The sequence below is a fragment of the Galeopterus variegatus genome, unplaced genomic scaffold, assembly GCF_000696425.1.
Source record: "Galeopterus variegatus unplaced genomic scaffold, G_variegatus-3.0.2 Scaffold3761, whole genome shotgun sequence".
Lineage (NCBI taxonomy): Eukaryota > Metazoa > Chordata > Mammalia > Dermoptera > Cynocephalidae > Galeopterus > Galeopterus variegatus.
Window position 1 is genome coordinate 41,014 of NW_007729872.1, and position 14,526 is coordinate 55,539.

General features: G+C 44.0%; 1 protein-coding gene across 1 annotated transcript in view; it reads left to right on the top strand.

Moving 5' to 3' along the window:
• The first annotated feature begins 10,833 nt into the window (after positions 1 to 10,833).
• GARNL3 (GTPase activating Rap/RanGAP domain-like 3) overlaps positions 10,834 to 14,526 on the top strand; it is a 142,534-nt gene continuing 138,841 nt past the window's right edge. Inside the window, exon 1 of the mRNA XM_008585920.1 lies at positions 10,834 to 11,002. Coding sequence (XP_008584142.1) covers positions 10,860 to 11,002 — 143 coding nt within the window. The 5' untranslated portion in view covers positions 10,834 to 10,859. The remainder of the gene's footprint in view (positions 11,003 to 14,526) is intronic.

Sequence of the window (14,526 nt, forward strand, 5' to 3'; positions counted from 1 at the left end):
ACAGTCTCCTTCAGTTACAAGCAGGACTAGTAATACATCAGCATCTTTTCTGATTGGCTGGTATCGGTGCCTCACCAGCAGTTAACATTTGAAAAAGTATTACTGAGGGCTATGAATGACAAGCAAAGGAGAATTATTGGATCATGCACTTGCAAAATGCTGGGGTAGACCAGGCTTTGGGGGAGGATAGATCCAGGTGCTTAAATAATGTCATCTCTCAATAGTCTTCATCTTCTGGGTCAGCTTTATTCTCAAGCTCTTTCCTCATGGCCACAAACAAAGTTGACTGCTCCATGCTTACTTTCTACCACTGTACAGTCCTAGCAGAAAGAAAGGGCTTCTTTCTCAATATTCTAGCATACATCCCAGGGTTGACTTTCATTGGCTTTCTTGGGTTCTGTGGTCATCCCTGAACCAACCGCTTTGTCCAGAAGGGGGTGAAACATGCCAATTGGCTGGGCCTGGTTCGTGTGCTCAACCCAAAACTGAGGGGTTAAATCACTTCTATTCATAGAGACCAAGAGGTAGTGATCACAGTGCTATTACTAGAAGAAGGGAATGGATACTGGGTTGGTAAAAGAAAAAGAAAAAAATGTGCCATTACTCCTGGGAAGCTTTTCCAAAATACAGATGCCCCGATGTTACCCAGAGTCACAGTATTGGGGTTTCTGTACTTTTTAGTTCTAGTTGTAAAAGACAATCTTAATTAAGTGGTTAAATTATGGTTACTGAGTTTAGCCACTGTGGGTGCAGAGCCCTACCATAGAAGATTTTGAATTACAAATGGAAAACATTTTCTACTTTCCCAAATACTGCTCCGTACATGTTGGCTTCTTTATTAGCAAGGCTTAGAACTCATGCCTTGTGAGAACAAATCTGATGCCAAGACAAATGCTTTCTTGTTCCTGAATATTGCTTTCCAGGCCAAGATAAGTTCAGAAAAGAGCAATTATCCATTATTCATTGGGTTGCCTTCTTTTCTTCGTCCTTATGTGTCTCCTCTTAGATTTTGTTGTTGTTTTCCAGGAGATTTTCTTGTTTTCAGTGAGTTTTGTCAATCAGTATTTTAATGTAAGCTGTTGTCATGGTCTTTATTCCTCTATATTATGTTGTTTATTTTGTTTGTCTGTTTGTTTGTATCAGGGCCTTAAGTATTTAATCATAAATAAATCTGCTGTTGTAAATTTTCTTTTGGAAAAACAGCCGTTTTCCTGGGAAAGACTATTAAAAGCTGTCTTGTCTTGGACTGACATAATGGGCTCTTAGGGCCAGGAGAAGAAAATTAATTTTCATATTATGTCTCTTCTCCTAAGAGCAGGGAAAAAACAACTTTTCATATTCACTAAGATTTTAAATTAATGCAAACCAGCTTCCTTTCTTGGAGGAAGACAATAGTCAAATTAGTTTTGCTCTAGAAGGTTAATATGAGAAATTATGCTTGGTTGTCTGGTTTCCAGAGTTGAAGATCTGAAGAGAGATGAAGTGTGACAAACGGTGCTGTAGGAAAATCAGAAGAGATTTGGCCTCTACGGGAGACTCTGCTGGTTTTCCAGGGTGGCAGGGGAGGGGTCATTCTGAAGCAGCATGCAGAGGTGACGAAATGGGGACAGTGTAGGGATGTGGGAAAGTAGGAACCACACATCTGCTCGTCTCTGGAGTTAGATCTTAGAGGATAGAGGCAAATACGAGTAAGCAATGAGGTGTGACAACCCACAGACTTACGCAGAGGCTGCTCACTGTAGGGCTGCGTGTTGTCTTAGACCATTCAGGCTGCTATAGCCAAATACCTGAGACTGGGTAGTTTATAAACAACAGAAATGTATTGATCTCAGTTCTGGAGGCTGAAAAGTCCAAGATCAAGGCGCCAGCAGATTCAGTGTCTGGTGAGGGCCTGTTCCTCATAGATGACACCTTCTAGCCATGTGCTCACATGGCAGAAGGGGCAAACCAGCTCCCTCAGGACTCTTTTATAACAGCACTAATCTCATTTGTGAGGGTGGAGCCCTCATGATTTGATCACTTCCCAAAGGCCCCACCTCTTAATACTATCACACTGGGGATCAAGTTTCAACATATGAATTTTAGGGGACACAAACATTCAGACCATAGCTCTTATAAAAGTTTTTTTTTTTAAAGTCCATCAGAAGTGTGTCGATACAATACTAATCACCTGTTAGATTGATGTCAGTCTATATTTCTGACTTGGAAAGATGTCAAGGATATATGTATATGTTAAGTGAAAAGAAGCAAACTGCTTCTATTTATAACAAGTGTGTAGAATAACATGTAATTAAAAATTTTTTAGTGGCGTTATTATTATTTTTTATTTTTTTGTCTTTTTCATGACTGGTAAGGGGATTGCAACCCTTGGCTTGGTGTTGCCCACACCGCGCTCAGCCAGTGAGCGCACCGGCCATTCCTATATAGGATCCGAACCCGTGGCGGGAGCGTCACTGCGCTCCCAGTGCCGCACTCTCCCGAGTGCGCCACGGGGCCGGCCCTAGTGGCATTATTTTTAAAAGTAAAAAGAAGTAGGTGGAGTTAATTTTAATAATTTATTTTATTTAACCCAATATATCCAAAATATAATTTCAACATGTCATCAATATTAAAAATTATTGAGATCGTTCACTCTCTTTATCGGTACTGTTTTCAAAATCTAGTGTGCATTTTACAGTTACAGCATGTCTCAGTTCAGACTCGCTTCATTTAAGTGCTCAATTGCCACATGTGGTTGACGGCTGCCTTATTTGACAGTGTAGATATTGATTCTAGGTAGAAAATGTTTGAAAGGATGCATCAAGGTTTTTGTTTTGTTCTTTAATGGGACTGTGAATCACAGTGAAATAGGGAAAGGTAAAAAATGTGTGGGGGAAAAAAATATCAGGAGACCTTAGGAGAAGTGAATCATTAAAGAAACTTACTAGTCAGGAAGGGTACTACGATTAGGTGGATTTTGATTAACTGTTCATATAAATCGCAAGTGAAATTTAGACTTTGAGACTTGAATGTGAAACAATTGTGTCATGCATACATGATGTGGATTCAAGTTTTTTTTTATTTTGGGGAAATAAGATTAGTATAAATAGTTTTATGAAAAAAACAGAGGGAATGATTTTTCAGTGTCAGATGTTGCTGACAGGTCAAAGAAAATGAAGAACTAAGAATCGAACACTGGGTTTAGCATCATGTGGTTTATTGGTGGCCTTTGACAAAACTGTTTCTTTGGAATAATGTGGATGAAAAGCTCACTGGACTGACTTCAAGAGATAATGAAAGGAGATGAATTGGAAACAACGAATGTAATCAACTCTTTGCAGGGGTGGAGGAAATGTGTGTTGAAAAATTGTGTTTTGTTTTGGTTTTGGGTTTTTTGCTTTTGTTTTATAAAGATGTTTAAATCTGATGGTCCAATAAAGGGAAAATATTTCAGCATGGGGGAGGGTGTTTTATTTGAAAAAGAAAACTCAGAGGATATGGTAGCTGCCATATGAAAAAGGAATTAGGCCCACTTGGTGGCTGGCCTTGGGCTAGACCTAAAATCACACTGGATATGAGGTGTAATAAAACGCACTGGACTCAATACATGAAAGTACATTCCAGCAGTGAGTGCTGGCGCAAGCTAGGATGGCTTACTTTAAGATGCAATAAAAATTTTATTATTGGAAATGTTAAAGCATCTATAAGTTAGACTAGTATTTCTGAACTATTTTATGTTTTTTTGCACACTTTTGGACATTACAATTTTTGGTGGCATACTTGAAAAGACTCAAAACACTGTTAAGCATGTCAGCAACAGTGAAAGCACAATTGTACTATGGTATGACAGTGACCTCAGAAGTTTCCTCAATTAGCGTATTCTTTGGTTGCCCTCCAGCACCTCTTTGCTACTTGAGCAGAAATTCTTAGTGCTTTGAGCAAGCTCCCTTCTATACTCAAAAGGCAACATTCCTATGTATTCCAGTAAAAATACGCAGTCTCTTTTTATGTCCCACTGGAGGTTATACTGTTGCTCTTAATGGAAGAAATTTGTGCTCTACTGTACACACTGCACAGGGTCACATAAACTGTTATCTCACAATCCAATCCAACAGATACTATAAAATGCTTATCAGTCAGTAATCTGTTGCAGACAACAGAATCTACTCTACCCAGTATAAGCAGAAAGGGATTTTATACTGATTGATATGGATTGAATTGTGTCCTCCAAGTTTTATGTATTAGAAGCTTGATCCCCACTGTGACAGTTAAGAAGGTGGGAAATCCTATTATAGTAATTGAAAGGTGGGGCCTTGAAGAGGTGATGAGATGGTGAAGACCCTACCACAGTGAACGGTTTAATGATGGTCATGGGCGTGGTTCTGAAGGTTTTAAAAGGAGAGTACATGAGGAGTTCTCTCTCTCTCCACTCCTACATATTCTCAATGTGATATCTTGCATTGCTGAAATCACCACCAAGAAGGACTTCAGCAGATGTGTTCCCTGGACTGTGGACTTACCACCTTCCAAAACTGTAAGCAGTCGATTTTGTTTTCTTATAAATTACCCAGTTCCAGGTATTTTGTTATAAGCAACAGAAATGGACTAATACACTGAGACAGCGAATTAAGTGCTTAGGAAGTTGTTGGAAGGGCTGGTCTGAGCTCTCAGGAACAGCCCCCAGCTCCAGGACCACTCCGCTCTGCCATGTTGAGGAAAGGAAGCTGCCACTTCATGACAAGTAGCTGATCAATCAAGTAGCAAGAAGCTGACACCACCTTTGCTAACTACAGAACCACACTACCAACTATGCCTTTATCTCGAAAGCTGCCACTGCTACTTCAGAAAGGTGTAGAATCAACAAACTGCTGACTCTAGAACTGTAATACCTCTGTCACGTCTGCAAAAGCAAAATGATGTCTTGTATCCTCTCCTTTGCTGTGCCTGGCTCAGTTCCAAATCATCTCTCACAAGTGCATCTGCTTTGTGCAATCTAAGTCATGCCTAGAACTCTAACTGCAAAGGAGCAGAGGACATTTAAATTTAAGCTTTCCAATTTTTGCAGTGGAAGGGGATTGAAGTGGGTATTGAGCAGTTCATTCCACGGTATGTTCCACATTCAGTATCTTTTTTCAATCTTAGCAAAAATAAATGAGACACATTGATGGAAAGCTGGCTGCACACCAGTCAAAGGTTCTCTGGACACATATGCTGCTGTGTAGCTGGTATGCCAATCGTGGGAACTGCTTTACTGGGTGGGGAGGTAAAAAGAGGCATTCACACCTCAGATGGGTGCTTCAAGTGGACTTTCCAACCAGAAAGGTCAGTGATTGCATAGTTTTAGCACAAATGGAAGTGAAGACATAAACGTCTGCCTTGCCTTTTATTACCAGAGAGGAAAGTGTCTCTAGAAACGCTGCTGACCATTAAGTATTTCCTAGTGTCAGTATCATATATTGAGCCTGAAGTTTTGCAGATGGATTGTCTTTACTCCCGAGCACCTGTCACAGTCTTCACAGAGCAGCTACTTATCAGAGGTTAGACGGCAGTGGAGCAAGTTTCTCATCAGCCTGGCTGAAGCCACCAGTGACCGCATTCAAGAAAGGCAAAACAACCTGACATAGTCTCCCTATTCCAAATGAATATTTTTCTAATGGTTTTGGCGTTCGCATAGCCATTTATTCACTCAACAAAGATTTACAGAGCACCTCTGTATGCTAGGTGCTGGTGATACACCGTGAACAAGACAGATGAGGTTCCTGCTGTCCTGGAGCTGACATTCCCATGGAGGGAGACGGACTGTATACCAATACACAAATGCATAACTCGGATGACCTCAGGTAGTGGTGAGTGCTATGGAGAAAAAAGGCTACAGGATAAGGAGTGGGGCGGGGAGGGGCAGTTTAGAGTTGGGGAGAGAGGGAATTTGGTGTCCACTCCTCATTCACCCACCCCCGTGCTGCTCACTGTGTCCTCCCACTGCCCCAGCTCTGCGGGGCCACTGCCCACTTGTCTGCCGTGTCAGCTCAGACCTCACAAGCTGATTTTGGTTTGAAGACAGGCAAGAATGCTGATTTACGCTTGGGTTGAGGTTGTTTTCAGCAGCCATCACAAGAAACGTGCAAGACCAAGAGAGCAGGCGAGTGGGTGTTGCCCCTTGAAGTTCCCCGGGTTCCTCCTGGACTGTGGCTGAAGTTCAGTGATCAGTGCAGTAAGGTATCTGCCAAGTTGAAGGAGCCAGAACTTAGATCTTGTTGCCTTTTATGCCATTTTGCTGCATTCGGGAGTCTACCTGCTAGCATTTGAGATACCTCTTGATGGCCCACAGGTATGTTCTTTCATGATCTCTTTTGTGGCATCATTGGGCATCATTGGGTCTGGCCATGGCTGCCGCAGCTGCTGGCCCCTAACTGGAGTTCCCAGACAAGCTCTCAGTGGACCGCACCTGCTTCCTCATGGCCACCAGCAGAGGGCTAACTGAAGCGGGCCGCGTCTCTTTACCCCCCTGCCCTTAGACACACTACGCTGAGACTTAAGGCACACTGAGAACTTGAGAGTCACAACCTAAGAGGAGAAAACTAAACTGTGTGCTTCTCACAGCTGTCCTTAGTCTAATAAGAAACCCCAGACATGCAAAGACACCCTCCACAGGAGGTTTGTTCAGGGACACCCTCATCTTCTCTCCTCGGGTCCACTCCCCCAAGAAAGCACCTCCACACTGTGACCAATCAGCCTTTCTGCTGCCACATTCTAGGATTCTTATCTGAGAGCCTTGTGAAGTCTGTCTATTGAATTATTTGATCTTTTGTTTTGAGAGAACAAAGCCCTTTCTGTTATTTTTCCTCTGATCCCTGTTAAAATCTTCTGATCTGTACTCTTCATCTGCCCTTTGCTGGCATTTTTCAGAGACCCCGTGCCAGTTAGTCCTGCATGTTCATGTTTGAACAGAAGCAGCTCTGTTTGGGTCTGTGTTTACCTATGGGCGGATCCACTTGATTCCCTTCCCTTTTGATCTGAGCAATGGTTGGTGCTTCTCTTTCAGCACTTGGGCTGGAGGCCTGGACTCGGTAAGTGGCAAGGGTACTGAGGCAGTGGGAACGTGCGGTCCCTTCTTTACTGTCTCCCATGCTTTCCCTCCAGTCCGCCCAGTCCTCTGTTCCTGTGCCGTAGCAGACCCTATGGCCGGGTTTCCCTTGAATTTCCAGCTTCCACCCATACCACCATTTCAGGCCAAACAGGCCATTTCAAAAAGGGTCAGTGTGATTTCCCAAGACTCATGGACCTTCTTTTGGCAGGTTCATGTGTACTTTTGTTTAATATCTTTTAAGAGGTTCAAGTGACTACTAAGATATACTTATCTTTCTCTTCTTTGGCCTTTCCTCAGAAGACTAGCCCTTCTTATAAGAAAGCTAGGGCAGTGAAAAAAAAAAATAAGAAGAAACCTGTCTAGTCCTACCCGTGCTTCCAGTCCTCATCCCTCCAAGTCAGGCATGGTCAGGCCTTCAGAACATTCGTGAGCGTCTCCCTCACATTACACAAGATGTGCACAGTCTCGGTGGTCTCTTTCAGTTGTGCACTTAATTGTGTACAGCAGATCTCCAGAGTCATAGCATGGAGCTGGGCCATTCTCTTGTTTCAATAAGCTTTCTTTGATCTATTGGGCTACGTTTGCTTCTTTCCATGAGTTTCAAGGAGTTATGCAAACAAGCACTTACTCTGCCATCTTGCCAAGAAGTTCTTCAACTGCTAAATATTTTTAAATAGTGAAATAATAAAGATAAAATATGTCAGAAGGTTAAGGGAAATGCATATTTTTAAAATTAGAAACCTAAGACTAGAAAAAAAAGAAACAAGGCTAGATAAAAGAAATGAGTGAAGGGATTAAAATGAACAGTGATAACACAAAAGAAAATGAAGTTGAAGAATTAGCTGAAAGTGTAAAAACAGAACTTAAACTCTAAAGGGAAAGCTATGGTATAAAGATAAAATTAAATGGTGGGAGAGGTTTAAAAGAATTAGCATTTAAATTATTTTTAACAAAATCTTAAAGATTAAAGGGCTAGAAAAGAACATGCTAAAACAATCTCAGAATTTAAAAATTAGAAAACAAAAAGAATGTAAACAATGTATAAGGTTATCTCATTCTATAATATTCCATATGAAGGATGCATCTGTATTTACTGATGTAGAAAGATGTCCAAGGCCTATGATTTAGGCAGAAAAGCAAGTCACAGAACGTTGCATACTCTAAGCATATATGTCACATAAAGATTTGCACAGAGAAAGGAGTGGTAGGAAACCAAACTGTTAACTGAAGAGGAAAGGCAGCGGAGGTAGGGAGAGTCGTGGACACCGTCGGAACCCTCAGATCCTCTTGGGTCCCTTTACCATTTTTGTGCTCATTTCCCATCCCCACTTTAGGGTGCCTCCAATACTCACCCTGGCAACTCTTCTTAGGACCACACCCCTGCAGCTGCTTTGCCCACATGTGCAGAGAGCTCGAAGGCCCTGGAGGTTAACATCACTCCCACCCCCACTCCCAATGACTGAGGGCTGCAGGGATATGAAAGCCCAGCTCCTTGTCTCAGGCAGGGACAACTCAGAGGAGTCATTTACTTTGAGGAGCACTGTCCAAAATTTAAAGCAAGCTACATATGTAATTTTATAATTTTTCTTTTTTTCTGGTGGCTGACTAGTATGGAGATCCGAACCCTTGACCTTGGTGTTATCAGCACCACGTTCTCCCAAGTGAGCTAATCAGCCAGCCTGTAATTTTACATTTTCTAATAGCCACATTAGAATTTATTCTAATCATATGTTTTATTATTATTCAACACATAATCAGTGTAAAAATTATTATTCAGATGTCTGACTTTTTTTTTTTATATTTGTACTAAGTCTTCAAAAACCAGCGTATATATTTCACACTTACATGTCTCACTTCAGCCGCCCACATTTCAGCTGCTCAGTGTGGCTAGTGCCATCAAGTTGGACAGCACAGCTTCGGTCAATTGAAGTCAATGGACTTTGCCTGAAACTGAAGCCTTACTTGGCTTCTTCTCGTTCCCTGTCCTGCTGCCTCCACTCCCTTATCAGTTTCTTTTGGGAGCACTTCCTTAATAAATCTTTCACACAGAAGTATTATCTTTGTAAGTAAAAGAAATCTGGAAGGTTCAGAAGAAAAAAGAAAAGAAAATATATCTCTTATCCCCAAAGCCCTGATTTATTATTTATTTGTTGGTTTATGGCTAAGGCAGCCATAAAATCTAGTGACACTGGGTTTTAGAAGACTTGGGGTTCCCTTTGAGTAAAGAACAACTAGTGAAGTATCAGAGCCTTGACTTCTTGTTATATGTGGAAGGCTTGAGGCTTTGATGTCTATCTAGTTGCTGCCAAGACAGGTGGCCTGTAGCCAGCCTAGGATGAAATGAACTAGAAGTCTGGGTCAGGTATGTAGCATGTGGCTTCTCAGACCCAGGAAAGGCACTGGAGGAAGCTGAGTCATCACTTATGAAGGAGGAACACCACGGGGACCTGGCAAGAGGGAAGATCCAAAGAGGACAGGTGGGGGGTTAGGTGGGTCTTGAATCCTTCCTGTATGATGCATAGGTCACTAGAGTGACTTTTATTGTCATTCTTAACATGCCTGCAGCCTTGGGCCTAATTGGCACTTGGGAGGCTGTGCCTGTCTGGCTCCAGCTACCCAGGCTGCGTGGAGTCACTTCTCTGGGCCTCCAGCCCTGCAGCAGGTCGGCACTACCCTGTGCAGACCCCTCCTCATGCGTGATACTGCCCCAACCGCTAGGCCTTTTGTCTTTTGCCTTGGCACAGTCTTTCTTAAAAAGACATGACCAAAGTGTTAGCTAAGATTGCTTTTTATTTTTATTTATCCATTTCCAAGTAATTGGATTTTGTTGGCTTGTTTGTCTGGCACTTGAGGTAGAGGTGAGTGAAGAATGCTGCTAATTGGCTCAGAAAATAATTCCAATCAGAAGAAGCAGGGACGCCTACATTTCCTGACAAAGCAGCCCCTCCATCCCACCTTTCTCAGTGTGTCATCAGAGAAAGGAGCAGGCACATTTCAGGAATGCACTTCTCAATTTATTGCTATGAATAATCCGTTTATCAATTCAGCAAGCATTTACTGCTTACATACTATATGCCACTGCTCTTGAAACGTCGGTTTTGGTCTTTTTGTCTCCAGTGTTGTTGCCAGTCTAGGCCTTTTTTTATGGCTTTTCTTGGATATTTTAATTGGAAATTAGGAGATAAACCAAACACTCCTGGAATACTCCAGTGATGACAATGAGGTTCCACCACTAGTTATTCAAAAGCTTTCTAGGCATAGTTCCCTTACCGAATTAATATTGCCGTTTTTAAAAGCAGTATGAATATTTAAATGCTCACTGCTCTTTACCTTAGACCCACTGACTTGACCACATGGATGACTTAACTCATTGCTGAGAGAGTGATAGGATTTGGACTGTTGCGGGGTACGATGCCTTCCTCACACGTAGTATGGCAGCACCGCTTTGTGCAGTAAAGTTGTATGCTCTTTACCTTAGACCCACTGACTTGACCACATGGATGACTTAACTCATTGCTGAGAGAGTGATAGGATTTGGACTGTTGTGGGGTACGATGCCTTCCTCACACGTAGTATGGCAGCACCGCTTTGTGCAGTAAAGTTGTATGCAGTCTTGGCGGGGCCCCTGGGTCTTGGGAGTGCCTTGGCTTCCCCCGTACTAGCTTATGATTCGGGCTGGCCTCAAAGTAGGTGTCACAGATCAGGCCAGTGACTGGCCTGTCCTTCTCTGTTTCTCAGCGCCTTTCCTAACTCCTTCTGCTTCAGTACAGCACCTCAGCCTCCAGGCCCGCTGATGGATCCACTGACGAAGGGGTCCTGTGGGAGTCAGATGGCACAGACCCTTCTCTGGAAAGCAAAGTCGTCTCTCTCTTTTGGCATCCAGCCCCTGCAGACATGGCCAACAAAAGACCCTGGACTAGAGTCCCAGGTCAACCTGTAAGTAAGTAAAAGAAGCAATGTCTCAGTTTGGGCTCATGTGCACTATAACTTGAAATCCCTTAATGCTCAGGAAGAATATACTTTTTACCTGTTGGGGGAGAGCGGGGAGGGAGAGGGGACTGGATGTTTGGTTGAGGGATTGCATTTCTGTTCTAATGATGTCCTATTCATGTATTTAGCAATATTCATTGAGCACCTACTCTGGCCAGGCTCCGTTTCAAGCATGATGAGCAAAATAGATTCAGTTCCTGTCTTCAAGGGCCTTACAGCTCAAGGAACAGATAGCCATTAACCAGATAATTACCCAAATAAATACTAACAAATTGTGATAAGTGCTATGAAATGTGTTGCCTTGATTCAATGAACATGTACAGAATGCCTTCTATGTGCCAGCAATATACCAGGGATATTAGAGAATAAGACATTTTCCTTACTCTTGAAAACCAAATAGTATATAGAGGGGAAAAAATTCTAATATAATACAAAAGAAATTATAATAACTATAATATAATTAATATGTCAATAGACTCTAAGTCCCATAGGGTGGTTTTCCTGTTTATTACTGAATCCCCAGGCCTTTGTCATGGTGTATGATAATATTTGTTGGATGAATGTAAAGTAAACGAATGAAGATGATGCTACAAAAGAGGGTGTTTAGCTCTCCAGGGGAATCAAAGGCAACCAGGTGCCACAATATGATTGCCTTCAAAACATGAGATGCTTCATCAGTTCAATGCAACAAATACTTATCGATGCTTACTGTACCCAGGGCTTTTGTGGAGCTAATTTCTAGGTTAGGGGCATGAATCAGAATCGCCTGTGGGGCTTAAAAAACAATTTATCCCTGAGGCCCACCCCTAGAGATTCTGAATCAGTGGCTCTGGAGTGGGTGAAAGAGGACATTTTAGGGCACCTGCCCTCAAGGAACTCAGCCTCTCCCAGGGACACAGACAAGTAACCAAATAACTCCAGTGATCCTAGAAAAAAGTCATGTATAAAGAGCTATGGAAGTAAGTAATCTGCTAGAGGACGGGGAAGAGAAGGGGAACAGGTGATTCCAGCCTTGTCGGATGAGCATGGGTCAGGCAGAAGAGGCAGAAGAAGGTCACTTTAAGCAAAGGGAACGACAAAGCAACGCTCGAGTCCATGAGGGTGTGTTCCAGTAGTGTTGATAGGTTTTAAACCAGAAAGCACCCAAGGAGCTTTAAAGACTTAGAGAAGTCCGCACTGTCCCCTCAAAATTCTGAGGTCTAGGGCCGGCCAGGTGGCGCACTGCTATAGTGCGCCGCTTGGGAAGCGCTGTGGCGCTCCCGCCGAGGGTTCGGATCCCACATACAGACCGGTTCCCGCTCACTGGCTGAGCGAGGTGTGGGAGAGACACCGAGGGTTGCGATCCCGTTGCCGGTCCGGTACGGGGGCGACACTGAGGGTTGCGCTCCATTGCCGGACACGGAAAAAGACAAAAAAAAAAAAAAAAAGATTCTGAGGTCTAGGGGGGGACACAAGCACTAGTATTCTTTAAAAACTCCCCAGGTGATTCTGGCGTGCAGCAAATGTTGAGAAACGCTGCTTTTATAAAATGTAACCACACATACTTAAATAAATACAGAATAATTGTGAAGCACCTTACATGCCTAGCAAGGAGTCTGAACTTGACATGTTAGGCAGTGGAGAGCCACTGATAGCTTTAATAATCTTAAGAGGTAACGCAGTTTGAGATGTAAAAGGTTCACACAGTTTAAGTCAATTCTTGATTACCAGTTCTGTAGTGGATTCTTCCAGGAAACTAGTGGAAGTCTGGAGTCACCGTTGGCTTTTCAGAGCTACTACCCTACCCTCCATAAGTCGCCTCTTATGTGAATAGGAAAATTGAACGTCTCCTTGATCTGAAACGTAAATTTAACTATCTGAGCGAAATGCACCTGGTAAACGAGGGTCCTAGTGGTCGCAGCTCGCTGCAGAGGGAGGGTAGGGGATCCAGAGCTTCCTCTACCAAAGGCGGGGCGCGGGAAAAGGGCCGGTCTTCCCATGGGAAGAGAGAATTTTGTGGTCGCAGGGTTTGGAGGTAACCCGAGGCCTTTCCGTGCTGGACTTAGTTATTACAGAGGGCCCGGCCCTCGCGGCCTCCTCTCTAGACTACAAGCCCCGCAATGCACCGCGCGGATGACGCCCCAAGGGGGACGGGCAGGACTGCTGGCGAGCCTATGAGACACAGCGGAGCAACCTGAGCCGGCGCCTTCTGGGCCTTATTGGTAAATCCGATTAGGGGTGGGACCAAGCCCCGGTGATTGGCGGCCGTAGGGCTGGCAAAGGTGTGGCGAGAATGGGGCGGTGCTCCCGGAGGGCTGCTGCCGGGTGGGACCAGGCTGTGAGCGCCCGTGTCCTGCGGAGGAGCCCTTCCGAGCGGCCGATTCCTGAGTTTCACGTCCTCGCCCGCTAGTCTCATCCAGCGGCACCTGGGAGCGAGCGCGGTCGGGTCTAGGGCTAGACCCCAGACTCGGGGGTCCGTCTTGAGACTTGATCCTACTGGGAGCCCCATGATGGGTTCGCCGAAAACCCGCCGGAAAAATGTGGTTTTAAGAACCGCTGCCATTTTGTGGGCCGCTCATTCATTCAACAAATATTTATCGATCACCCATGTACCAAGCACTTGCCCAGACGTCTAAATGCGTTTTCTCAATTAGTCTTCACACACACAAAAATCCAGTGAGGTAGCGGCTGTCTCTACAGAGAAGGAAGCTGCGGCCCAGAAAGACTCAGAGACTTGTCCAGGACACACAGCTTGTAACTGGCAGAGCAGAGATTTGAACCTAAGTCTTTCTAGCTCCAGTGCCCATCTTTCAACCTCAGTTTCTCCGCTCAAGAGAAAACTGTTTATGGGATGTCAGTGCCCACAGGGTATCTAGGTATTGTCCAGTGAAGAATATAACAGTACAGTGCTGGACACCAATGAAGTCGGCCAAGTACAGACTTGGGCCTTTTGCTAGGTACTGTGGTAATACAAAGAGCTGCTATCTGCCAGAAAAGGCTTCTGGTATCTATTAAACAATTTATTGGGCTGCAGTATCCTGTGCTGGGTCTTGTGCCAGGCACTAGGGATGCAAAGAAGGTATCTCCTTCCAGATCAAGTGGAGGTTTATAAAAATGCTGTTACCTCTGTCATCCAAGATTACTCAGTGGAGGGAAAACAAAAGATGAGAGCTGGGAACTTTACCAGACAGAGGTTGGGGGAGGCCTTTCCAGACAGTGGAGACCACATGTGCATAGGCAAGCATTGTTAGAAGACACTGGGTGTTAAGGAAACCATGAACAGTCTGGTTTGGCTGGTGCTTCCTGGGGAGTGGTGAGCAGTGAGCCTGGGAAGGTAGACAGAAGCCAAGCCATTAAGGGATGGTAGCCCTTGGTCTTTACTCTCTAGGCTGGAGCACAGCATGGTCAGATTTGCATATTGGAAAGGTAATGTGTCAGTTGGTGGCTAGATTGTAGTAGGATAAGGCTTTTGGCAGGGAGACCTATTGGAG